This window comes from Marmota monax, unplaced genomic scaffold (assembly GCF_021218885.2).
Source record: "Marmota monax isolate L192 unplaced genomic scaffold, Marmota_monax_Labrador192_F-V1.1 WCK01_AAM20220418_F8-fsc00012, whole genome shotgun sequence".
Lineage (NCBI taxonomy): Eukaryota > Metazoa > Chordata > Mammalia > Rodentia > Sciuridae > Marmota > Marmota monax.
The window spans coordinates 30,798,054-30,824,720 of NW_026695227.1; the positions used below are offsets into that span (position 1 = coordinate 30,798,054).

Sequence of the window (26,667 nt, forward strand, 5' to 3'; positions counted from 1 at the left end):
AGACCCTGAAAATTTCTCACAGGCTTGTTTGGGACAAAATCCTGACATCTGAATGAAGATCAGAATATAGAGTTGAATGACTTTGCTCATGGTTTGAGGCCAACTAGGGGATCCTGAGTTGGGTGCTTTGGTCTGAATGTCTGCATCCCCACTCCTCTAAATTTATACACTAAAATCCTAACTCCCAAGATGATGTTATGAGGAGGGTCTCTAAGAGGTGATCTGGTCATGGAAGTGGTGCCCTCATGAATGATATTAGTGCCTTTATAAAAGAGGCCCAAGAGAAAAAAAGAGGCTTTGTCTAATGAGCCAGAAACCAGGCCTTCACAAGACACCACATCTGCTGGCACCTGGATCTTGGATTTGCCAGACTCCAGAGGTTTAAAAAATAAATCTCTGTTTATAAGCTACCCAGCTTATGATATTTTTGTTATAGCAGCCTGATAGACTAAGACAACCAGAAACAGCAGATCTAACAGAGGTGGCAAGTACTTTCTAAAGCTCCTCTCAGCTGTGGTCATCCATCCTCTTCCTGTATGAGAAGGAAGTGATCACATCCCTAGGACATGAGAGCATGTGAGGTCTGGTCAGATGAATATGGGGACTCTGACTACAAGACACTAAAGCCTTTACTCCGTTTCTTCCATAGAGCTAAGAGAGGCCCTTGTTCCTCCAGGCTGCAGTGTGGCAGGGTAGCACTACTATTCAGTAGCTAGTCAGGGGCACATCTGCATATTTAAGAACTGGGTTCAGTACCCTGTTCATGGATAGGCAGAACCAACATCATCAAAATGGCGATATTACCCAAGGTTCTCTACAGGTTCAACGCAATGCCAATCAAAATCCCAACGGCATTTCTGGTAGAAATAGATAAAGCTATCATGAAATTCATATGGAAAAACAAAAGACCCAGAATAGCAAAAGCAATTCTAAGCAGGAAGTGTGAATCGGGAGGTATAGCAATACCAGATTTCAAACTGTACTACAGAGCAATAGTAACAAAAACAGCATGGTACTGGTACCAAAACAGGCAGGTGGACCAATGGTAAAGAATAGAGGACACAGAGACCAATCCACAAAATTACAACTTTCTTATATTTGATAAAGGCGCTAAAAGCATGCAATGGAGAAAGGATAGCATCTTCATCAAATGGTGCTGGGAAAACTGGAAATCCATATGCAACAAAATGAAGCTGAACCCCTTTCTCTCGACATGCACAAAAGTTAATTCAAAATGGATCAAGGAGCTAGATATCAAATCAGAGACTCTGCACCTGATAGAAGAAAAAGTTGGCTCCGATCTACATATTGTGGGGTCGGGCTCCAAATTCCTTAATAGGACGCCCATAGCCCAAGAGTTAAATACAAGAATAAACAAATGGGACTTACTTAAACTAAAAAGTTTTTTCTCAGCAAGAGAAACAATAAGAGAGGTAAATAGGGAACCTACATCCTGGGAACAAATTTTTACTCCTCACACTTCAGATAGAGCCCTAATATCCAGAATATACAAAGAACTCAAAAAATTAAACAATAAGATAACAAACAACCCTATCAACAAATGGGCCAAGGACCTGAACAGACACTTCTCAGAGGAGGACATACAATCAATCAATAAGTACATGAAAAAATGCTCACCATCTCTAGCAGTCAGAGAAATGCAAATCAAAACCACCCTAAGATACCATCTCACTCCAGTAAGATTGGCAGCCATTATGAAGTCAAGCAACAATAAGTGCTGGCGAGGATGTGGGGAAAAGGGTACACTTGTACATTGCTGGTGGAACTGCAAATTGGTGCGGCCAATATGGAAAGCAGTATGGAGATTCCTAGGAAAGCTGGGAATGGAACCACCATTTGACCCAGCTATTGCCCTTCTCGGTCTACTCCCTGAGGACCTTAAAAGAGCATACTATAGGGATACTGCCACATCAATGATCATAGCAGCACAATTCACAATAGCTAGACTTTGGAATCAACCTAGATGCCCTTCAATAGATGAATGGATTAAAAAACTGTGGCATTTATACACAATGGAGTATTACAAAGCACTAAAAAACGACAAAATCATGGATTTTGCAGGGAAATGGATGGCATTAGAGCAGATTATGCTAAGTGAAGCTAGCCAATCCTTAAAAAACAAATGCCAAATGTCTTCTTTGATATAAAGAGAGCAACTAAGATCAGAACAGGGAAGAAGAGCATGAGGAAAAGATTAACATTAAACAGAGATGAGTGGGGGGAGAGAAAGGGAGAGAGAAGGGAAACTGTATGGAAATGGAAGGAGACCCTCATTGTTACACAAAATTACATATAAGAGTTTGTGAAGGGAAAGGGAAAAAAAAACAAGGGAGAGAATTAAATAACAGTAGATGGGGTAGAGAGGGAAGATGAGAGGGAAGGGGAGGGGGGATAGTAGGGGATAGGAAAGGTAGCAGAATACAACAGTCATTAATATGGTATTATGTAAAAATGTGGATGTGTAACCGATGTGATTCTGCAACTTGTATTTGGGGTAAAAAATGGGAGTTCATAACCCACTTGAATCAAATGTATGGAAGATGATATGTCATGAGCTTTGTAATGTTTTGAACAACCAATAATAAAAAAAAAAAGAACTGGGTTCATTCTAGTAAACTGGGAAGGAGGCAAAGTCTAGTAGAGAGCAGAGGCAAGGATAAGAGGTTGGAAAAGGAAGAGAGCTTGAAGTAGATGAGGGTAAGGTTGGTAAATGACTCCTGGAATGAGTGCCTAGAGCTACTGCAGACAGGTTCTAGGGGTGTCTCAACAGATCCCTGCACAAAAGAACCAATTATATCCCCCACATCAAGCCAGCTAAGGGTAAGGTGAATCAGCCCCTGGGAACTCAGGTGCTGAGTACCCCAGGGCCGCACCCCAGGAGTTTCAAGGCCTTTTGCAGCTTGTCTAGGAAAAGTCATTAATCCTCTTCCCAAAGGGTCAGGGTCAGAAGCAAATCCAGGCTGAGAGTAAGAATTGTAGACTAATCTCCCCTAAGTAGCATCCACCACTCAAGTCTTGTGGACAAAAGAAGGAAAATAGAATAGGGTCTTCTTGCCTTTAAAATAGCTATAATTTTAGGTGGACACGGTAGTGCATACCTGTAATCCTACTGACTCAGGAGGCTGAGGCAGGAGGACTGCAAATTTGAGGCCAGCCTCAGCAACTTAGTGAGATCCTCTTAGAAAGGAAAACCAAAATAAAAAATGGGCTGATGGTATAGTTCAGTAGTAGAACACCCTTGGGTTAAATCCCTACTACTACTACTACTTCTACTACCAAAAAAAAAAAAAAAAAGACATGTAAGAACATTTGCCTAGCAAGTATGAAGTTCAATCCTCAGTGTCAAAATATAAAAAAAAATATATATATATAAATAGGTATATTTATTTAAAGCTAGGGAGTACTGGAAAACTCCTAGTGCTCAAGGACCAGCATGAGGTTCAGGGTGCTGGGCCTGAATGTGTTCTTCTCAGAAGCTGCTGGGTTTTTAGAAATCAGTAATAACAGCAACGATAATTCACCTTAATAACAGCCTGGCCTCCTTGAGCCTCTTTCATCTACATAACTTCCAGTGCTGGGAAAATGGTAATTATGGAGCAGGTGCCACACCCCATTGATGATGTGTTATTAATCCATGAGCACTAGCTGAGAAACTGAGGTCCAGAGAGAAGGATCTTGCCTTGCACAGAAGTAAGAACCTAGGTATGGAAGAGAGCTGTCCAGTGGGGAACCAGAGGTGCTGGCTCTGCCACACCTGCTATTTCGGGAAGATGCTGAAGACAGAGGCACTCATTTCAGATCTGGGTTTGGTGAGAAGGTGAGGAAAACCCCAGACATTTGTCCCAAGTCCCTTCCCCAGGCCCTTGGCAGGAGTTCTTGAGCTCCTGCACCACTTTCCCAGAGTGTGGCAAAGCCGGTCAATGGCCGCCTGAGCATCCTCACCATCTCTATGGTACTCTCAGGCATCACAGGCTAAGCAAGGGCTCAGTCCTTTGAACAGCTCCACACTACAGGCACATTCCATGATGAGGAAGCAGAGAGAACCTGGCAGCTGGGCAGGGGGATCAGATCAAGAGCACATCAAGAAGTGTTCTTTTAGCTTAGTGGCTTCCTTGCATGCCCAAAGTTCTGGGTTCAATCCACAGGACATTAAAAAAAAAAAAAGTGGGAATACTATTCTTGGGATCCCAGCTCATCTTTGTAGCCGCCATTCATCTTTGGCATTGATCCAAAATAATAAGCTCTTTCCTTTAGCAAGGTCTGTCTGGTCACTACCCTAGAAATTTGCAAAAAAAAAAAAAAAAAGCCTAAGGATGGAAAGGTTAGGCAAAAAGTCAATAGACCAAAGCTCTTAGTGATAAAGAAGCAGCAGAATCAAACTGTAGCATAGAAGGAAGTGGCAGAAACCCAAATTAGTTTGGAAGAATAAAGACAGAGGCATTGCATATATAGATGCATCCATAGCCTACTATGTGTCTACTACTGTGGCAGATACTGGAAATTTATCTCAGCTCAAGGACAAATGTTAAGTGCTAAGCCAAGTAGCAAATAATGGCCTTATCCTCTACCCCTTCAGGACAGTGTCTAGGGGAAAATATTACAGGTCTTGTTCTAAGGGATTTAAAGTTTTTTTTTCTTCAGTATGTCAGAAAGCTAACCAGAGTCCCTGAGGGCCCTGGGATAACATTCTGACCCTCTAAGTGCCAGATTCGATAACTAGCCTTCTCTGCTTTAAAATACAACCAGGCTCTCTCATGAATGAAAAATTACAGCAGAATGCAACCATGTAAAACTAGAGGCCAGAGTCAAGAGTCCTACTGACATTCACCACTGCATCATTCACCACCATGTGAATCATTTCCCCCTCTGGACTTCAGTTTCCCCATTTTTAACTTGAGGGCGTTGGACTAGACTGTCTCTAGGATTCCTTCCAGCCTGTGGAAGCTCCACATTGTTTTGATGTGGTGGCAGATCTCAGATTGATTTACATAAATTTGCATGTTCAATCAGAAATCCCAAACTCCAAGTATAGAAAATCCAATCAGTCCATTAGCACAGCCAGACAGGCTAGAGAAGCCTGCCAGTTTCGATTGAGGGTTGTCAAAGCAGACGGTGGTAGTAATGGTGACTTAGGGGTAGAGGGTGGGGGAAGCAAGAGTGGGAAAGGGCATTTGTTCTGAGAAATGCAGCTCTGGGGTTCCAGGACTGATGGGGTTAGGGACCCTGCTCTGGCAATCAGGCAAGGGTCTTTTATCCTTCTGCTCCTAACGGGGCCTCTGCTGGCCAGCCTCAGAGCCACACCCCAAGAAGGAAGATCAGCCTCTGCCTAGCAACAGCTGCATCCTTCACTCTGACAGGGACTCTACCATTAGCCACTTTCTGGGAAACTGACTTCCCTGGGAGCTTCCATTATCCATTTCAAGAGTTCCCAGCAGTGAGGAAGGTTTCCTTGGGGTCTGACCTAAATACCTCCTGCTGCAGCTTCACCCATATATACAGGGGAGAGGGGTTCCCAGGCCCAATAGAGCCAGCAGAGGGAAAAGCAATGCAGGAGAATATGCCTCATATTCAACCAATCTGAAGGCCTCTCTAACTACCACCTCTCCTTCAACATTCCCCTTCACCTGGGAGACCAAAGATGAAAACAAACAAGAACGTAAGGCCTTTTGGCTCTTGAGCTGGAAAGCAAGTCCCAACCTGGAGAGAACCGACTCCTGAGAAAGCCTTACCCACAGGAGACAAGGGGGCTGGGAAAGATGGGGTGGGGGACAGCTTCTTGTTGCTGGAGCTGTTGAGATGGCATGGCAGGGCCTGGGAGGCTGGCTGGACTAGGTGAGGGTAGCAGGGAAAATTCAGCCCCTTGCCTGGGAGCTGGGGTGGTAAGTACACAGAGGTGAAGCAGATAGAGTCAGGGGGTGGGATGGGCAACAGCAGTGGGGCCCTCTTTGCCCTTTTCCCATAAGAGGGTAGATGAGTGTGCTATGCTTCCTGGCCCAGATCCTAAAACAAGTCCCAACAGCTGAGATGCAAACTGTCTCCTGGGAATCTGCTTACCCTGCTGGCCTTTGGCTGCCTCCTCCTCTCAACCCCTCCCCAAAGGTCCAACTCAAAGACTGGCTGAGCCAGATGTCTCATCAGAGGCCTTGATGGGTGGGCCAAACAGGAGTTCATATCCCAAGGCACCAGGGGTGAGCAGAACAATGAGTATTCCTGGGCAGGACAAGGGAGTCTGCTCCTCTCTAACCTTAGTTCTAATCCTAAGCAACTATGACACCTCACACCTTAGCTCTCTAAATGGAACCAGCCTGCCAGAGGACCATTCTCACCTCTAGAGCTGCCTAATAGTATAATCATTCAGTATCAAAAAGGGGATTTTAGAGCTTTCTAGTCCCACTGGCGAATTTAAAAAATGATGGAAACTGAATCCCTGAGAAGGAAATTGTCTTGGAAAGGCCATAGGAAGAGAAGGGCCCAAAGATTCTCTCAGAGAGTATATGTATATGTGTGTCTTCATTTATGTATTTTGTGTGTATTACTGGGGATTGAACCGAGGGGTGCTCTACCAACAAGCTACACCCCTGGCCCTTTTCAGAATTCTTTGGAGACAGGTTCTGAGTTGCCCAAGCTGGCACTAAATTTGTGATCCTCCTGCCTGAGCCTCCTGAATTGCTGGGATTACAGGCATGCACCACGATGGGCCTCTCCATCCATACTGATATCAGCTCAGTCCCCATACACACAGGTTTCCACTTGCCTATCATGAAATACCTTCTCCCCTGCGGCCAAGACATTGGCCTCTCTGGGTTCTCACTCTCCCCTCAAAGGCCTGAGTTGGAGAAAGATGCTGAAGGACCAGAGACACAAATGCACAGACCACAGATCTTAAAAACAAAATTGAACTACTTGGGATTACCCCTTAGACAGGAATATATATGGTTTCTCTGGGGTGAAAAACTCACCAAACCCAGGTTGGTTTTAGGAAAGGGTGGGGGAAAGAATTTGAGAGGTAAATTTTGTGTCTTCCTTCTGGCTAGACAAGGGGTCTCAAGAGAGCCAGCTGACATAATGTCTCTAAGAGAGGGTCTGCAATAAGGCAACTGGGCTACATTCATTTTCCCCCAAAGTAATGATCCCCTCTCTATCTGTTGCCAGACCTCTCCTGCCCCAGGCCTCTGGCTACAACTATTTCCTCTGGCTGACAATTGTGCTTAGGCAGGAGGACCTTAGGGGGGAGGCAGAGAAGTGGTAGGGAGGGAATAGAGGGATTGCCCCTAAAGCCAGGGAACCCCTCAATCTAAGACACCAGTAGCAGCTGGGCAGATTGGGTGGGCTTGGCTGATACAGGTCTGAGCAGCCTGGAAAACCAGGCCTATGAGAGGTGAGGGCCCTCTATGCCCTTGGGGCAATGCCAAGGCTGGAGAAACGTAGGGGGTTCAGCCCAGGATAAGAAGAAGGTAGACAGGGTGATGGCCAGCCACTTTCTTGGGCTCTATGCTAACTAGACCAGGGGAACGGGAGACACAGATTCTCTGCATTCTTTTGACACCGCAACCAGGACCCTGAGAGCCTTTTCTGCGGGGACTGCCCGGTCCCTATCCTGGCCCAACCCTTCACCCTCCCTCAGCTTTTCTTCTGTTTGCTGCCCGCCAGGATCCCTCCTCCTTCCCGCAGCCCCTTAAGCTTCGGAAGGGCTGTTCCGGGACACCAGGTCTCTCCGTCTTTCCCCGCCTCCCCCACGCCCTACCGCCCCAGGCTGTGGGGACTGGAAGAAGTGCGAAGAGGAGCCCCAGGCTCGTCTCCGCGCCTGCGCTTTGGGGAGACCCCCCCCCCCCAAACAACCTGGCACCGCTAAGCAGCACCCGGACCTTGGGACCCGGGTTGGTTAGAGTACGCAGCTGGGGCAAGGTCAGTGCTTTCGAAGCGGGAGGGAGGCAGGCCACCGGAACATCCCCCACTCCCGAAAGTTTCCCTTCCGGGGCCACGGAGTGTGCGCGAGGATGGCGCAGGGGGCAGGAGGGGGTGGGGTGGGGGTGGACAGAGTCGCAGCCAGACCCCCTGGGGAGAGTGCAGCGCGAGGGAGGGGCACACTGCAAGGTACGCGCAGGAAGCCGTGACGCCCTCTCCGACCCATAACTGCCACGAGAGCTTTACCCTCCACACTCCCCAGCCCCCTGCCCAGTGCTTACAGACTCTCCCACCTTGCCGCCCTTTGAATCCCAAGTAGGCCCGGAACTCACCGAAATCAGGTGTTGGGCTGGACCAGGGCAGGCCGGACCCGCTGGGTCCATGGCCGCAGCTCGGGGGCGGGGGGCAGAGAAAGGGGGGTGCCGGAGCCGCCTCCTGATGTCAAGGCTTTAAAGGGGCCAGCGAACCCCGCCCCTTGCCTAGACTCCGCCTCCCTCGTCCTGCGCAGCCAATCCGCGTTCATCATGGATGTGCACCCCTCCCACCTCCTCCAGATGTTCCCAGGACAAGAGCTAAGTCTGCCCGGCCGGCGCGCGCCGCTTCCGCTCGGGTGGGGAGGGCCTCCCCTCCCCCTATGGAGAAACACTCTCGTCAGGCCTTCCTTGGCCTGTTACACACCTTCCCAGCGTCGCCATCGTGAACCCCGGGCTGTGCCGAGCAGGGTAGAATGGGGCCGTCTGCAGAGAGAAAACTTAAGTAGGTACGCGCGAGCCCACGGGCTTGCGCGTCGGTTTTCGTGGGGCTGGGCGTGCACGTGTGTATGTGGTTGTGAACGTTGGTGTTTGCAATTTTGCCTTCCTACATACGTGTTGGGTGTAAATTCAGGGGAAGAGTCTTGAGTTCTTCCTTGGCCTTAAGTGCGAAGTGCCTCTCTCTTCGTCCTCGAGGATCGGATCTTCCCAGTGGTCTGGAAAACTGGGCACTTAGGAAATGGCTCTGCTTGTGGGTGAACAGCGCTGTCCGTTTCCTTTTTTTAAAAAATATTTATTTATTTATTTTAGTTTTCGGCGGACACAACATCTTTGTTTGTATGTGGTGCTGAGGATCGAACCCGGGCCGCACGCATGCCAGGCGAGCGTGCTACCGCTTGAGCCACATCCCCAGCCTTGTCCGTTTCCTTACTAGCTTAAGAGCAGGCAAAGTGCACAAAAAGAATACATCCTTGTTTGGGGTCACTTACTCTATTGGGGAGGGGCAGGGGCACCAGTTTGAACCACCTGCTTAAAGAGGAAATAGGTCAAACAGTACACCAGGCCAATATAGAGGCTTAGAGCTCCCTTCATTGCTGTTCTTATAGGTCCTTGATTAAACATAATTGTCTGGATAGTTTATAATCCTCACAAGCCCACATCTGGGCACTAGCCAGGATATTCAGATTCTAAATTGCGTTCTGCAGGGAAATAGAAAGGTATTACTAGACATTGTTTGCTTATTGCTTTTGTTGCAAATATATGTGACTTTAAAGTATCATATTAGTCCAATAAAGGAACATAATAACTGAGGGAACATAGAGTTCCCAAGTTGGCTAGGATTAATTAAGAGCTCCTTTCTGAAAGAGACTTCTTATTTAAAATGGAATTTGAAGGACAGAGGGAACTTGAGTGGGATCTAGGCAGGGTAATGACAGGAGGAGACTCTGATAGGAAAGAGCATATTATCTGGATGAGACCGTGAGCAGATTACCTTGGTGGGAAAAGGGAGAAGTTAATTCCCCAGATTTTCCATGGAGATTAAGAATGAAGTTGATAAAGAAGTCATTTTTGGATTCTGGAGCATAGGACTAACTTGATGAAGAGAGTATCTGAGGACAGTTACGGATGGAGGTCATGGTGATTATCCTCACAAATTCTCTCAGCTTCTTAACATTTTTTTTGTATTGATTTATCTTAACATGCAATAAAATGCAGAGATCTTAGATGTTGTTTAGTGAATTTCAACAATAATATAACCTATGTAATCAACACCCAAAACAAGATACTGAACCATCTCAGAAAGTTCTCTTGTGTTTACAGTTGATCACCCTGTGCCTACCACCATCCTCCGTGACAACTTTGAATTTCATTACCATAGTTTGTCTGTTCTCTTTCACATAAGTGGAAACTTAGAGTAGTAAGTTATTTAGCTTAGTAATGTTTTTGAAAAACATCTGCACGTACCCATAGTCTATTCTTTTTAGTTACTAATATTCCATTGTATGAATATATCACAACTCATATTTTCCATTCTCTGGTTGATGGATATTTGGGTGCTTCCAGACTATTATGAATAAGACTGCTGTAGAAATTCTAGTACACATCTTTCTATGAACATGTTTTCATTTATTTTTCACCTTATTTCATCAGACCTTGGGATTGGAAGTGGAAGGAAGCGGAGAGCTAGGCTAAGACTTTTGGATAATTTGTAGATGGTAGGGCTACTCACTGAAATCAAAAGTGCTGTTTATAGATAATGGTATCTTTGGAACACTACAACATTGATCAATTCCTATTCAGTCATCCAACTTATTGAATAGGGATCAGTTGGCTAGTCCTGGGATTATAAGAAAAATTAGACATGGCCCTTTCCTCAAAAGGCCTAAAATCTCCATCTAACTCTATTTGCATGTTAAGCCTTGGGATGGAAAACCATGAAAGTCTGCCACACGTTTCTAATTATCATTGAATGTTTGCAAATAACGGAATATTTGGAAGCAAGTAGAACATCTAGATGATTTCCTATTTTTCATTCAGATGTTTGCCCTTGTTGAGTAAACAGATAAAATCTGTATTGTCAGAGCAAGTATCTGCCCTCCTTAAAGACACTAACACTTGATAGATTAGGCATTTAGATTTTGGCAGATTTTCTATGCTTCACAACCTTCATCTTCAGTTTCAGGAGAAAGAAATGTAGCTACCATTGCTCTGTGGTGTTCCTTTTCTGTTTTTGATGAGGCTTAAGACACTTTCATTCTTAGTGTTGTTATTCACTTAAATTATTAAAAAATTAGGAGTCCCAAATTTGGTTCTCCACCCATGTTATATATCACTAATCATATATTGTCCCTTCCTTATTAAAATGACCCCCTCACTGCTCATGACAGTACTTTGAATAGGATTTCCTACTTCAGTATTATATGGTCATTCCTTTAGTGTTGGGGCATTTCTACTCCTCAGTAGAAATGACATTATAGCAATGTAACAGTGGTTGCACGGGTTGATAAGCTGACCCAAGTTTAGAAATCATGGCATCAAAAGACAGTCAAGTTAGTAACTGTTTCTCAAAACATTTTAAACTGGCTATTCACCAAGTTGGATTGACTTATGGGCACAATTTTGATGGATTTCTTGCTCAGTAAGAGGAAGGAAGGAGCTAGTTAATGTTTGGTTCTTTTGCCAAAGGAATAGATTGTTGCTAGCACTTCTTAATTCTACATGGAACAGTCATGTTCCTTGGATTCTGAAAGTATTGTCAATATGTGCTTTAAAACCTCTTACCTGGTATAGATATGATGGATCTGCCTCGATCCTTGAATGCTTTTCATTTTTTATCCTTCAAAAAACAACTGAGCCAAGCACAGTGGTGCACACCTGTGTTCCCAGTGACTTGAGAGGCTGAAACAGGAGTATCACAAGTTCAAAGCCAGCCTCAGCAATGGCAAGGTGCTAAGCAACTCAGTGAGAACCTGTCTCTAAATAAAGTACAAAATAGGGCTGGGGATGTGGCTCAGTGTTTGGGTGTCGCTGCGTTCAATCCCCGGTACCCCCCAAGAAAAAACCTCCCCCAAACAATTAAGCCTTTATGCCAGCCACTGTGCATATTGTATTAGGTAAGTAATGTGGATAGGATATGCAGCGAGATTGGAAAGGTAAGCAATATGAATCATCCTAAGGGCAATGCAGAACCTTTAGAGTGACTTAAACAGTGGGATGGCATAATCAGATTTGCATTTTGGAGAGATCACTGTGGTTACAGTGTAGAGAACAGGGAGCAAAATTGAAGCCAGGGATACCAGAGAGAAAGGTTTTATAGAAACTGAGGAGAAATGTGAGAAATGATGTGGTCTGGACTAGGAAAGTGATAGAGGTGATGGATAGATGACTTCAAGAAATAAATAGGCTGAGTGAAGGCTGAGGCAGGAAGATCACAAGCTCAAGGCTAACCTCAGCAATTTAGCAAGACCCTATCCCAAAATAAAATAAGGACTGGGGCAAAGCACCTGGGTTCAACTCCTAATACCAGAGGTTAAAGATGAAGAAAGAAATAATAGCAGAATCATCAGACCTTGGGATTGGAAGTGGAAGGAAGCGGAGAGCTAGGCTAAGACCTTTGGATAATTTGTAGATGGTAGGGCTACTCACTGAAATCAAAAGTGCTGGAGAAAGAGGTGGTTTTGGAAATGGTATGCTTATTTCCAAACATGTTGACTTTGAAATGCCTAGAGGACATCCAAGTAGAAATGTCTATCCAAGAGATCAACTTCCCAACTATTATGCCTCAAAAAGAGTTTACAGATGTGCTGCATTTTGCTCTCACTTCTTAGGGCAGTGCAAGCTCCCTGAGACAAAGCAATCTTAATTGTGTTGGACTGCATCATCCAGCATAGAAAATGCCATCATTTTCTATGTGTGCCATGATGTGGAAAAGGTTGGAAAACAATGATGTAAGCAGCTTGATAAATAATTTTGAAGCTCAAGAGAGGGATCTAGACCAAAGGTATTTGTGAGTCATCAAAACATTGGAAGTAACTGAAGCCATGGAGTGGAAGAGATCATGCAGGAAGAGGGGCTGGAACAGAACCCCAAAGAACACCATTAGAGGGGCTGGGGTTGTGGCTCAGTGGTAGAACACTTACCTAGCATGTGTGAGGCACTGGGTTCCATCCCTGGCACCACATAAAAATAAAAACAAATAAATAAAGGTATTGTGTCCCTCTACTACTAAAAAATATCTTAAAAAAAAAGAAAAGAGAACACCATTAGAGAGGGATCTCCAGAGAAGAAAGAAAAATGGATGAATACTGTCACTGGAGCCTAAGAAAGAAGTTTCCAAAAAAAGACCAAATATAGTTTCCAGGGTTGTTGAGGTCAAGGACAGTTTGATCAGGACAGAGAATGTTCCTATAGACTTTTGCACATCATTAGAGAGTGGCAAAAACAGATTTTGAAGTGACAAGAAACATGTAAGGAACACAGACAGGAAGTGCTGAAAACTCTTCCAAAAATTTTGGCTATGCTATGAAGGGAAAATTAGGCAGAGATACAGGTGGGGCAGTAGGGGAGAAGTGTTTTAGGCCATGCTTGGAGGCACATGCCTGTAACTTCAGTGATTTGGGAGGCTGAGACAAGAGGACTGTAAGTTTGGGTACAGCCTGGGCAATTTAGTGTGACTGTTGTCTGAAAATAAAAAAATAAAAGTGCTGGGGATAATATTGCTCTTAGATTTAATGTCCACTAACATATGCACATATACACACAATTATTATTATTTTTTTTAAAGAGATAGTGAGAGGGAGAGAGAGAATTTTTAATATTTATTTTTTAGTTCTCGGCAGACACAACATCTTTGTTTTGTATGTGGTGCTGAGGATCGAACCCGGGCCGCACGCATGCCAGGCGAGCGCGCTACCGCTTGAGCCACATCCCCAGCCCAACACAATTATTTTAGAAAGATATTTTTAATGAAAGACATGCTTAATTAAATTTTGAAAAATATGTGAAATTAGTTTTAAAAAAAAAATTTTTTTTAGCTGTAGTTGGACACAATACTTTATTTATTTTTTTGTGATGCTAAGGATTGAACCCAGGGCCTCATATGTGCTAGGCGAGTGTTCTACCACTAAAGCCACAACCCCAGTCTGTTGTGAAATTAGTTTTTTTTTAATAAGTAATAAGTGCATATGGATTAAAAAAATCAACATAGGAGCAATTATTTGCTGCATTTCCCAGCGCCAGCTATGAGCCATGTTGGTTGATTCTTCTATATGACCAAAGATACTTATACTATTTTCTTTTTTTTTTTTTTTTTTTTTTAGAGTGGAAAATAGAAGTTTATTAAAGGACAGCAGAAAAGACTTCTCCTGGAGGAAGAAGGGGACCCAAGAAGTGGAATCCATGGAAGTGTGTCCCGTCCGGCAGGACACATCAACGTGGGCAGCGAACCTAGATGGGGAGGAATGAAGGGACAAGAGACACGAAAGGAGACAGCAAGACAGGTGTCTGATCAAGCTGCCACTTATACTATTTTCTTTTTGTCATATAATTATCTTCTATGTGTGAATTCTTTTCAAAAGGTACGAAGCAAGATCTTATCATTCACATTAGTTTGCATCCTTACACTTAAATTATCTTGGAGACCTTTCTATATTAGCATATATAATTCTATTTTCTTCTTTTAAACAATTACATAATAATCCATTTACAGCTGTCCCACATTGTTTGTTTCCTGCTTATGGGCATTTACTTTGTTTTCAGCTGTTTGCTTTTTTTTTTTTTTTAATACTTATTTTTTAGATGTAGCTGGACACAATATCTTTACTTTTTTATTTTTATGTGGTGCTGAGGATCGAACCCAGGGCCTCACACACACTAGACAAGCACTGTACCTTTGAGCCACAACCTCAGCCCCTCAGCTGTTTATGTTTATCAACTAAATGTAATGAATTAACATTGCATACATATTCTTGCATAATTATATATATGAACATATTGGCAGGATAAATTCCTAACAGTGGAATTCCTGGGTGTATGGAGTATACGTACTTTTAAAAAACAATTTTTTTTTTTTTTTAGTTGTAGATGGACACAATACCTTCATGTATTTTTATGTGGTGCTGAGAATCAAACCCAGTGCCTCAGACATTAGGCAAGCGCTCTACCACTAAGCTACAACCCCAGCCCTGTACGTTTTGGTAAATACTGACAAATTGCCTTCCGAAATGGTCTTGCTAATTTACATTTCCACAAACAGTGTAAAATATAATATCACAAACTCACCATTACTGGTTTAAGTTTGTGATATTATATTAATCTTAAGTAATGAAACATTCTTTTTTTTAAGAGAGAGAGAGAGAGAATTTTTTTTTAATATTTATTTTTCAGTTTTTGGTGGACACAACATCTTTATTTTATTTTATGTAGTGCTGAGGATCGAACCCAGCACCCTGCACATGCCAGGCGAGCGTGTTACCACTTGAGCCTCATCCCCAGCCCATGAAACATTCTTTTGTTTTCATTTGAATATAAACTGACATGATTAAACAAGTTTTCAGGTACTTATCTGCCATTGTTTTCTGTGAATCTTTTTTCTGATAAATTTATGAATTACTTGTATTATAATGAAATTAGCCCTTTTTCACATACATTGCAGATAGTTTTCCTATTGGTAGTTTGTTATGCAACTTTATTGTATTTTCTTTTTTGACTTAATCAAATTTATTGATATTTTCCTTTACAGCTTTTTTTTTAAGTACTCCAATTTTTAAAACTGATTTTATTTCCTGGTATGTTTATGGTTTTTTCTTTATGTATAAATAAATATTCCATCTAGAACCTAGTTAAGCAGCAAAGATCACTCTTACTGGATAAAAGAATTACATCCTTTCTGCACCAGCCAATCCTTTCTATTCTGAATGTGCAAATACCCATGCCTATGTGCTCTTTCCAAAAGATCTTTTTCTCCAGGCTCACAGGAAATGCTTTTTTTCCCCTCTTGTCCATCATTCTAGAAGCTATATTCCTTTTAGAGACAGCTCAAGTTCCACATCTGCTAGAAAGTTTTCCATGCCCACAGACTTTTCCATTTCTAAAGCTCATATGATCAAATATTACCTTCTATGAGCCTCTCCTTTATTCAATTTTTAGTTTTTTTTTTTTTTAGTTGTAGATGAACACAACACCTTCATTTTGTTTATTTTTGTGTGGTGCCAGGGATTGAACCCAGTGCTAATGCATGCTAGGCAAGCGCTCCACCACTGAACCACAACCCTGGCCCTCCTTTTCTCAATTTTACACCTACTTTCTGAGTGAATGGAATCTAACCTTCAGATATTTAGGGTTGTTTTATCTAATTCCCTCCTTACCCTTAGAGCAGCTAAAAACATGCTGAATATATGGAAAGAATTAAATAGTACTTCTTTTTTTTTTTAAGTTGTAGATGGACACAATACCTTTATTTATTTATTTTTAATATCTGGTTTTTTTTAGTTGTAGTTGGACACAATACCTTTACTTATTTTTATGTGGTGCTGAAGATCAAACCCAGGGCCTTGCACGTGCTAGGCAAGCACTCTACCGCTGAGCCCCAGCCCCAGCACCTACCTTTATTTTATTTATTCATTTTTATGTGGGGCTGAGGATTGAACTCAGTGCCTCATGCGTGCTAGGCAAGCACTCTACCGGTGAGCTACAGCCCCAGCCCTAAACAGTACTTCTTGATTTGCCATGACAGTGTATGTAAAACTGAAGATGGAGTTGGTCCAAGTTGAGATGAAATGGAAGTATAAAATGCATACCAGGCTTTGAAGACTTAGTATGTAAAAGTATCTCATTTTTATAGAGACTGTATGGCAAAATTATAACATTTTGGAGATGATCAGATTCTATAAAATATATTTTTTTAAATGTTAAAAGTATGAGCTAGATGTGGTGGTACATGCCTGTAATCCCAGCAACTTGGGAGGCAGGCAAGGCCAGCTAAGGCCAGCCTCAACAACTTAGCGAGAACCTGTCTCAAAATAAAATGGACTGGGGATGTAGCCTGTGGTAAAAGGTTAAAGTATATCTCTATTTAGTGTAAATAAAAGGTTAAAGTATATTCTCTATTTCAGTATGGTCCAGAGAGGTGGTACGCGCCTTTAATCCCAGCAACTCAGGAGGCTAAGGCAGGAGGATCAGAAATTTGAGGCTAGCCTGGGTAATTTAGTGAGACTCTGTCTCTAATAAAGATATAAAGGACTATGGATGTAGCTTGGTGGTACAACATCACTGGGTTTAATCCCCAGTAACATTAACACACACACAGCTCATTCTTCTTCTTTTTTTTTTGGTCCCAGGGATTGAACTCAGGGGCACTAGATCACTGAGCCTCATCCCCAGCCCTATTTTGTATTTTATTTAGAGGGGTCTCACTGAGTTGCTTAGTGCCTTGCTTTTGCTGAGGCTGGCTTTGAATTCATGATCCTCCTGCCTCAGCCTCTCAAGCCGCTGGGATTACAGTGGCTCATTATTCTTGGTGCTGACTCCTAAATTAAGGTGATTTGAAGATAAGATGATCTTTTCTGGGGCCAAAGATATTCTGACCTCAAGGTCTGTCAGACCATTATGCAATCATTATCTTCTTGGTACCAGGGCCTCATCTTTATGAGTGCTAATTACATATTTTATTTTACACTAACTGCCACAGACTTGAAATACAATGGTCCCTCTCAATAGGTCAGGTAACCGCTTGGCCAATAAAATGTTACTAGGAGGGGCTGGGATTGTGGCTCAGCGGTAGAGTGCTCCCCTAGCACAGGCGGGACCCGGGTTCCATTCTCAGCACCACATAAAAATAAAGGCATTGTATTGTGTCCATAAATATTTTTTAAAAAAATGTTACTAGGAAACAAGTCAGGTTCAGATACTGAAACATTTCTCAAAGCTTTCTGTGGTCTGAAATGTTCTGTTAACAATGTAGACATATTCTTTGCATATCCATTTAGTCACTGGGGCTATCAAGCTGTTTGGAACAGTTGCCACTTGGCCTTGTAAGCTAATCTCATTTAGTTGGAACCCCTGTGTTACTTTTTACTGCTACAACAGATCATCACAAACTTAGTGGTTTAAAACAACGAATTTATTCTTATAGTCTGGAAAGCCAAAAATCTAAAAATCAAAATTTTCGCATTCCTTTTGGAGGCTCCAGGGAAGAATTTATTTCTTTGCTTTGTCTAACTTCTGGAAACTGCCTTCATTCTTTGGTTTACAGGCAGGCCTTCCTTTCATCACTCTAACCTCTTGTTTCTGTCATCACATCTTCTACTGTGGTCTAATCACATCTGCAAAGTCCCTTTTGCTATCTCAGTTAACCTCAACTTTTTGGTTTGTTTTTATTGGTACCGGGAATCAAAACCAGGGGCACTTTACCACTGAGCCACATCCCCAATCCTTTTTATTTATGTTTGAGACATGTTAAAGTTGCTGAGGCTGGCCTGGAACTTAAATCCTCCTATATCAGCTTCCTGAGTCACTATGACTACACTGCACACAGCGTGGATAACATTTGTAGTTTCCAAGAAATGGTATTGGATATCTTAGGGGTCTGTTATTTAGCCTATCTCTGCCCCATATACATTTCTTTGCACTGCCTTGGTGAAGGGTGATAGGAGAGAGCCACCTTGCAGAAATGCAAGGTTTCCAAGTATTCTTAAATTAAGATCTATAAAGAATAGGTAAACTCAGCCCTATAAAAACTGGTCTTATTATTTCATATATATATATATATGGGATATTAGCTCCATATCCCTTCCTCCCAACACTGCTTCATTTGAAATGCTCTATAGTAGTGCTGGGTGAGGCGATGCACACCTGTAATCCCAGTGAGTTGGGAGGCTGAAGAGGCAGGATGATCCCAAGTTCAATACCCTCAGCAATTTAGGCCCAAAGCAACTTAGCAAGACCCTGTATCAAAATAAAATTAAAAAATAAAAACAAAGGCCTGGTATGTGGCTCAAGGGTTAAGTGACCCTGGGTTCAATCTTTCGTCTGCCCCCCACCCCCAAAAAAAGGAAGAAAAAAAGCAGCTCTGTAGTGCTAAAGCTGAACTCCTTATTACTGCATCCTGAAAAACTAATTATTAGACATAGTAAGATGTGAGTTTTCTATGATGATTTTTTCACATAAGCCTTTGATCCACCAGGTATAATTGTAGTCTGCACCATGCTTACAGTGTCATGAGAAGGCAATAGCACTATATTTTTTTGCTTAATGCTGTATCCTACAAAATACCTTCACATTGTTTAGCTTACTTAGGCACAGGAAAAGGGTTGTTTATTTATTTTATTTTTTTATTGTTGTTTTGGTATCAGGGATTGAACCCAGGTGTGCCTAACCACTGAGTCCCAGACCTTTTTTATATTTTGAGACAGGGTCTCACGAAGTTGCCAAGACTGGCTTTGAATCTGTAATTTTCTGCCTCAGCCTCCCAAGCTGCTGGATTACAGGCATGTACCACTGTGCTGGCTAGGTGTTATTTCAGTTGTACAGATGAGTAAACTATGGCTGCAAAGCAGAGAATGGACTAGAAGGTAGGTGACTTAACATAGAAACCCCTGGTAGGCATCATCCACATGGATGGAATGAATGAAATTTACTTGTTATTTGTAGAATTGACTGGATTTCCCAGCTGCTTCCCAGGCTGAGGCAGGAGGATTGAAAGTTTGATGACAGCCTCAGCCAGCCCTATCTCAAAATAAAAAATAAAAAGGACTGTGGATGTAGTTCAGTGGTAGAGTGCCCGAGTTTCAATCATCAGTACCAAAACAAAAAAGAATAGGATGGACATCATGATTATTTCAGCATGGGGATATAAATGAGCCAAGAGTCAACTGAGGTTTCTGATTTGAGCAGTGGATGCCACAAATTGTGATAGGATTAGGTTTGGAGAGAGGGTAGATAATGAGTTTGCTTTTGGGATATGTTGAATTTTAAGATGTCTTAAGGATTTATTTAGGGGGATCATGATTTTAAGACAGGAAAAATATTAGTCTGAAACTGTGGGGTAGGACTACCAGTATATTCAGGGATTGTTAATGTTGGTAGTTGTTAAAAGCATGAGAGTAGAAGAAATCACCTATGGAAAAATATGTAGAAGGCTGGATGGAACACTAAAAAACCCTATATTCAGTGTTGTCCACTGCTTGTATCATAATCATCTGAGGGGGCTGGGGCTGTAGCTCAGTTGCAGAGCACTTGCTATCATGTGTGAGGCACTGGGTTTGATCCTCAGCACCACATAAAAATAAATAAATAAAAATAAAAAAAAAAATCACCCAAGGAGCCTGTTAAAAACAGAATCCTTCAGGGTGCAGTGGCATATACCTGTAATCTTAGTAACTTGGGCTAGGCAGGATGATTGTAAGTTCAACACCAGCCTCAGCAACTTAGAGACCATGTCTCAAAATAAAAATAAAGACTGGGAATGTTGCTCAGTTGTAGAGCATATCCAAGTTCAATCCCCAGTACTCCAAATAGCAAAACAAAACAAAAACAAAAACAACTAGAATCTACACTGTGAATATGCTGAATGTCACATTAATTATACACTTAAAAATTGGTCAGCACGGTAAATTTTGTTATATGTATATGTAGTTTACCACAATAAAAGAATACAACAAAATAGAACATCTAAGTCCTATTCCAGACCTGAACCAGTATCTCTGGGTTCATAATTTAAACCTGTTAAGCATCTTGAAATTCTAGTTAATGTATCTTTCCTAGTATCTATAATTGCTGTGCCAAGCCTGGGCATGTTAGAGACTTGAACTGCCAAAGAAAGATAAAATACATTCCCTACTGACCACTTCCTTTAGTCCGGTCAGTGGCTCTTCATTACAGATTGCATTGTGAGGTTTTGCCCAAAGGAAGGCCTAATTAAAAACACCTAAAAAAAATTTTTTTTTTTTTGGTACCTGGGATTGAAATCAGGACTGCTTTACTACTGAGAGACATTCCCAGTCCTTATTATTTTTTTGAGACAATCCTCCTCTGTTTCCTGTGTCATTGAGATTGCAGGCTTATTCCAGCAATCATGATAGGCTTTTTTTTTTTTTTGATGGGGTACCGGGGATTGAACTCAGGGGCATTCAACCACTGAGCCACATCCCCATCCCTATTTTGTATTTTATTTAGAGACAGGGTCTCATTGAGTTGTTTAGCTCCTGGCTTTTTGCTGAGGCTGGCTTTGAACTCGTGATCCTCCTGCCTCAGACTCCTGAGCCACTGGGATTACAGGCATGTGCCACCGCACCCGGCTAAGCCTGGTCTAATTTTTAATGACCTTTAAGAGTTGGGGATATGGATCAGTGCTAGAGCATTTGTCTACCATGCACAGGCCCTGGTTTTGATCACCAGTACCACAAACAGAAACCTAGGAATAGTCTATTCCACATCCTACAACTAAGGATCATATTCTTCATTTAGATACCCTTGCTCACTGATCTTTGGATTCATTCTCCTCAGGGATTATCCCAAATAATGGGGAACAGACATTCTTTCAGTTGCATGCTTTGGACATTTTGCCAAAAGCTTCTGCTAGGTTTTCAGGCTGCCTCACTGTTCCAGGACAGTGAGCATAATTCTCAGTTAAAAGCCTTTTCGGTATCTTTTACTGCCTTCCCATCTTACTGCCTCCAGAATCTTAATCTGTTCCTTTCTTTTTCTTCTATCAGTGATTCAGGGATCAGATGCCCTGAAGAGTAGAAGGCTTCGGTCCCAACTAGTGTTGCCAAAGCAGCATACTAATTCCATGCCATGGTCCTGGGTCAAGATCTGCACAATCTGATTGGCCATATCACCTCGGATGGCAAGGGAATGGAAGTGATCAAAATCATGGAGTCCCAGCTTTCGGAGACGCCTTGCAGCTGCTCGGTAACACTTCCAAGGCTGTGGCTCCACAAGGAGGTAGCGGCAGAGGGAGGAAAGATGGGCCAGGAACTCCCACAGGCCATGGTCCCCATGGTTAAGATGAATCCACATGGTTATTGACATACAGAAGCCAATGTCAAAAACTGAACGTCCAAATTGACTTAAGAAGGAGCTCAAGAGAACCTTCCGGGTCCTTTGATTCATGAAGTCCAGGGTGATAAAATTCAAGCCATCAGGAAAAGGACATTCTTTTTTAGCTCGCTCCACCAGGACTGGATCTATGTCACAGCATAGGAGACGGAGTTCTCTGGGGGCATCTGAGCAGTTCTCCCCATCATGTAAGGAAAGGAAGTGTTTGTATAGAGCCACACTCAGATCCTAGAGGAATCCAAAAGAGTCATTGCAGTATTCAACATTGAATGGAAGACAAATCTCTCATCCTCTAAGACTGCCATACTTACTTCTGGCTTTATAGGATGTGAGCCTCCTAATTATAACCTACAGAGGTTGTAGTTTTTCTTGAGCAGACTCTCAGCACCCTCCAGGGGTCATAGACTGTAAATGCACTATCCCTATATTTTCTTGATAACTGCTGGTTGGGTTGTATGGTTCAAAGTGATAGTTCAATGATACTGCAAAGGAGCCTAGAGCAATAAATAATATGCTGGTAAACACATCTTTAAATATATATATATTGTTTATGGTCCTTTATTTTTTATTTTATATGTGGTGCTGAGAATTGAACCCAGTGCTTCACACATGCTAGGCAAGGGCTCTACCACTGAGCCAGAACCCCAGCCCTAAACTCATCTTTTTTTGGGTATCTCAGACCCAAGTGAAAAGGAAAGGGGTCCAGGAGCGTAACCAGTGTTCCTTACCTAGAGCAAGCACCATCTTATTAAAACCTGTTTCTCAGAATAGAAACCTGTGGTTGGAAAAGGTCTGGATTCCAAAAATCCTCATTTAGCCTTCATTCTACATCTTTTAGTTTACATACTGTTTTATACTTCATCAACTCCTTCTGAGACTTATTCTGCTTCTGCAGCCATCATTCCCAAAATACACTAATGATCTACTTCTAGCCAAATCCAACTATTTATGATTTTCACTACCTTAGGAACTTTTTGACTCTTAAAGTCACTCTCTCCTTTTGCTAACTTTGATTTCTATAATCATTATAATCAACTCTAATTTGTGTTTTTCTATATAATTTTTTACATTTGGTTCCTTCCTAATGTATCACGATTCTTAAAGCTTCTTTTTCTTCCCAATACTGGGAATTGAACAAGGGGCGTTCTACCACGAGGTAAATTCCCTGCCCCATTTATTTTTCATTTTGAGATGGCTGGCCTCCAACTTGCTATTATCCTGCCTCAGCCTCCTGAATAGCTGGGATTACAGGTGTGTGCTACCCTGCCTGACTTGTCCTCTCAAACTTTAATGGACATATAAATCACTAATATATAAAATATACATGCTGACTTAGTAGATCTGGGGTGAGGGCTGAGATTTGTTTGTATATATTTATTTTTTGCGATGCTGGGAATCGAACCCAGGGCTTCACACATGCCAGGTAAGTTGCTCTACCACTGAGCCACATTCCCAGCCCTGAGATTATATATTTTTAATAAGCTGTCAAATCATGCCAGTGTTCAAAAATTAGTATCAAGGCCCCAAACCACAGTGCTTATTTTCTCCCCATTCTCTGTTTACTTCTTCCATACTTTCTCATCTTGTCTGATATTGGGTGTGGTCCCATTTAACTAGTCACTTAATCACATCAGTGACGGGCTGGATCCCCAGTACCAGGCAAAAAAAAGACTGAATGTTTCCAGGTTATTAAATGAAAAGCAAGGTATAAAATAGTGTGCTTCTATTATTAAAATTAAATGATGGGGGATATTTATATACTTATTTATACATTTGTAAATGTTTGGGTATACACACGATCGATACCCAAGCAGTTACACTCATTGGTGCCACTGTGTGGGGGGAAAGGAGGATTTAGGGTTGACAGTAAAGACTTACTTTTTACTATGAAGTCATCCCTTGTTATCCATAGTGAACTGGTTTGAGGACCCCAGAGGATACTGAAATCCAAGGATGCTCACGTTATTATATTAAATATTTGTGACTGTATTGTTTAGGAAATAATAAGAATAAAAAAAAAAAAGATCTGTTCATGTTCAGTACAGACAAAATTTTTTTTAAAAAAATGTATTTTCAATCCATGGTTGATTGTATCCACAGATGCAGAACCCATAGAAAAGCCATCTGTAGCCTTTGTATTTTGATTTTTTAAAAATCAAATATAAACATTTTTTTAAAATATTTTATTTTTTAGTTGCAGTAGGACACAACATCTTTATTTTATTTATTTTTATGTGGTATTGAGGATCGAACCCAGGGCCTCGCACATGCTAGGCGAGTGCTCTACCGCTGAGCACAACCCCAGCCCCAAATATATTTTTAAAAGTGCAAAATAGAAAGCTCTTTAAAATGCACAGTCATGGGCTGGGATCATGGCTCAGTGATAGAGTGCTTGCCTCATATCTGTGAGGCACTGGGTTCGATTCTTAGCATCACATATAAATAAATGAATAAAATAAAGGTACATCAACACTAAAAAAAAAAAAAAGAAAAAGAAAATGCGTGGTCACATTTAGGACCATCCATTCCTTTAGTTAATTTCAACTATGTCCTTGCTTCTGATGTGTGTAAGATATACTACTCAACTTTAAAATCTCTGGTGTTTTCTTAATTCCTTATATGAAATTCCAAGCCATAGCCCAATGTCTCTTTTCCATTGCTTTTCCCAGATTTCCTATATCATCACGGTAGAGAAATGTTTGCAGGGACACCCACACATCTGCTCATTCCAGTCTTTGGGACTGTATCCAAATGTTCTCCCCCTCTTGTGTACCTCATGGTCTTAAATCATCTTCTAAAGTCTTCTTCCAAAGGTCTCAGACAATAAAATTGTCTGCACCACTTCCAGCCCCTATTCTGGTGTGATGAGTAGGGGAACCAACTTTTGAAGCATTTGCAATCATGGGGTGAGATAGCCTGCTCCTCTAGGCTATCCTATTGGCTACAAATAGGTGAGAGGCATTTCCTTATTTTGCATGTGGTTGGACTATAATTATTTTATGTCTAAGAATACTCTGTAGTAAGAAGAGTGGCAAGACCTCCATCTGGCTCCAGGGTCTGTCCTGCACTGTGCATGCGTAACACCCTACAAGTCTTAGTTTCAGGCACGATTCTGTCACTACTGGCCCATCTCTCCCAGTTGCCCAATCCAACTGCACACACTCAAACACAAATCCCCGGAAGCCGCCTCTCCCCAGTCAGGTCGCCAGCCAAGCAGAGAGGAGGCAAATGCAGTGAGTTCAGAACGGTGGCCCTCCCCACCGGGGTCTGGGAAAGAGAGCGGGAACTTGGCATGGAGTTGGGAAGGATTCCTTAAGCTTCTTGAGAGATGGTAATGGGAGGTAAGAACTGCAGGAGGTCGGTCAACATTACGTTTAAAGCCTGTTTTGGTGGTGTGATGCCACGCCCTATCCAGAACCACACTGGACAAGCAGACAGCCAACCACTAGAATCCCGGAGCTCAGATCCCTTGCCCGTCACTCACCCCGGAGTTACACCCCACGTCGAGCCCCAGGATCGGCCTTGCCTCGGAACGCTCGGGAGGGAAGAGCCTTCGAAGCAGCTCCGGGGGCAGGAGGCGAAGCCGTTGCTCTGGAGGGTGAAAGCGGGAATAATGAGGGAAATTTCCGAACGGAGCGGCCCCGGGTTCCAGAACCCGTGGCTCCTCTTCTGCTGCATTCTCCCCAATACCCTCTCCCATCAGTTTCGCGGGCGCCGCCATTATACTAAGCCCCGCCTCGGATCCGGCGGAACCGGAAATCGGTATCCTACAGCCACAGAGGACGGTAGCGGCGCTGGCGTTCGTGCGCAAAATGACGTAAAAAGACCGGAGGCAATCTTTTGGCTGGTGAAGAGGCTGCGTTTTCTTCGGAGTACTCTCAGTGTGCTTGGCGATGTGCTGACTCCTGGGACTTGTATTGTTTTATTAAACCCTGGCCACAGCCCTAGGAGGGGTTTAGTAATGTCATCCACGGTTTACAGGGAGGAAACAGTGCAGAACTGTTAAGTAGTTTGCCCAAGACCAGTTTGAAATGGGCGACTTGACCAGAGCAAGGTCGTTGTTAGGGTTTTGGAACTCAGTCGTGGCCTAATTCCTTTTCTTTACGAATGCATAAAGTGAGACCCAGAGAAAAGTAATTATTTGGGTTCGCACATGACACACACGGTTAGGGAAAGGGTAGCTGGGAGGGCTGGGGATGTGGCTCAAGTGGTAGTGCGCTCGCCTAGCATGCGTGAGGCAACTGGGTTCGATTCTCAGCACCATAAAGATATTGTGTCCACCTAAAACTAAAAAATAAATATTAAAAAAAAGAATCTGTTCTTGGAAGTGGGCTGGGGATATAGCTCAGTAGTAGAGTGCTTCTTGCCTGGCATGCAGAAGGACCTGAGTTCAATACCCATTACTAAGAAAAAAAGAAAGATTGCCTGGAGCTACAGGTTACTTGGTACCAGAAGTCTCAAATGGCTCTGCTTGCCAGGACCAACAAGTGGACAAGGCAACTGTAGACAGTGCACTCCTTTAGAGACAAGTACCATGCCCCAAGATCCCGAACTTACCTTCTAAGCTCTTTACATATATTAATCTTCACAGAAACCTGGTAAGGAAAGGTCCATAATTATGATTCTTTTTTTTTTTTTTTTTTTTTTTGTAGTTGAGTTCATTAGTGCACAACGAAGTAGTGTTAGAAATACCGAAGTGCTGCAAGAAATCAAACACATGCTCATATGTGGGTCTGTTGCCGGAAGCTCTGTCCTTGTCCCCATGTCAATCTAATAATGAGGACACAGTTTTTCAGAAAAAGGAAAAAGGTCTACTGCTTTGCTAGCAAAGGAGAAATGGGGGCTGGGGCTATAGCTCAGTGGTAGAGTGCTTGCCTAGAATGTGTGAGGCCCTGGGTTGTGTTGGCATAATTACAGTCATCTTCCTTTCCCC

At 42.6% G+C, this 26,667-nt stretch overlaps 2 protein-coding genes and 1 long non-coding RNA gene across 6 annotated transcripts in view; 1 reads left to right on the plus strand and 2 right to left on the minus strand.

Annotated features, from left to right (window-relative positions):
- Nckap5l (NCK associated protein 5 like) overlaps positions 1–8,388 on the minus strand; it is a 35,946-nt gene extending 27,558 nt beyond the window's left edge. For 2 of the 4 annotated variants that reach the window (XM_046435612.2, XM_046435618.2), the window contains exon 1: positions 8,259–8,388. The gene's annotated coding sequence lies outside the window, so the exon portion shown is untranslated. The remainder of the gene's footprint in view (positions 1–8,258) is intronic. The other 2 variants (XM_046435614.2, XM_046435613.2) reach the window with 1 other exon arrangement.
- Positions 8,377–22,272, plus strand: LOC124087029 (uncharacterized). Its single transcript, XR_009225946.1, has 3 exons — positions 8,377–8,682; positions 13,997–14,254; positions 21,389–22,272. It is a non-coding gene; the product is annotated as an uncharacterized LOC124087029 (long non-coding RNA).
- On the minus strand, positions 17,775–25,476 carry Bcdin3d (BCDIN3 domain containing RNA methyltransferase). The gene is made up of 2 exons (XM_046435619.2): positions 25,219–25,476; positions 17,775–21,962 (listed from the first exon to the last, which is right to left on the minus strand). The coding sequence occupies exons 1-2, from the start codon at positions 25,453–25,455 to the stop codon at positions 21,393–21,395; spliced, it is 807 nt and encodes a 268-aa protein (XP_046291575.1). The 5' UTR covers positions 25,456–25,476; the 3' UTR covers positions 17,775–21,392.
- Between the last annotated feature and the right edge of the window lie 1,191 nt (positions 25,477–26,667).

Excerpts from the sequence above, each read along its gene's own strand:
- Bcdin3d (XM_046435619.2), bottom strand. The coding sequence starts at position 25,455 with ATGGCGGCGCCCGCGAAACTGATGGGAGAGGGTATTGGGGAGAATGCA. Across the intron at positions 21,963-25,218 it reads ACGTGGGGTGTAACTCCGGG|GATCTGAGTGTGGCTCTATA; the intron begins GTGAGTGACGGG and ends GGATTCCTCTAG.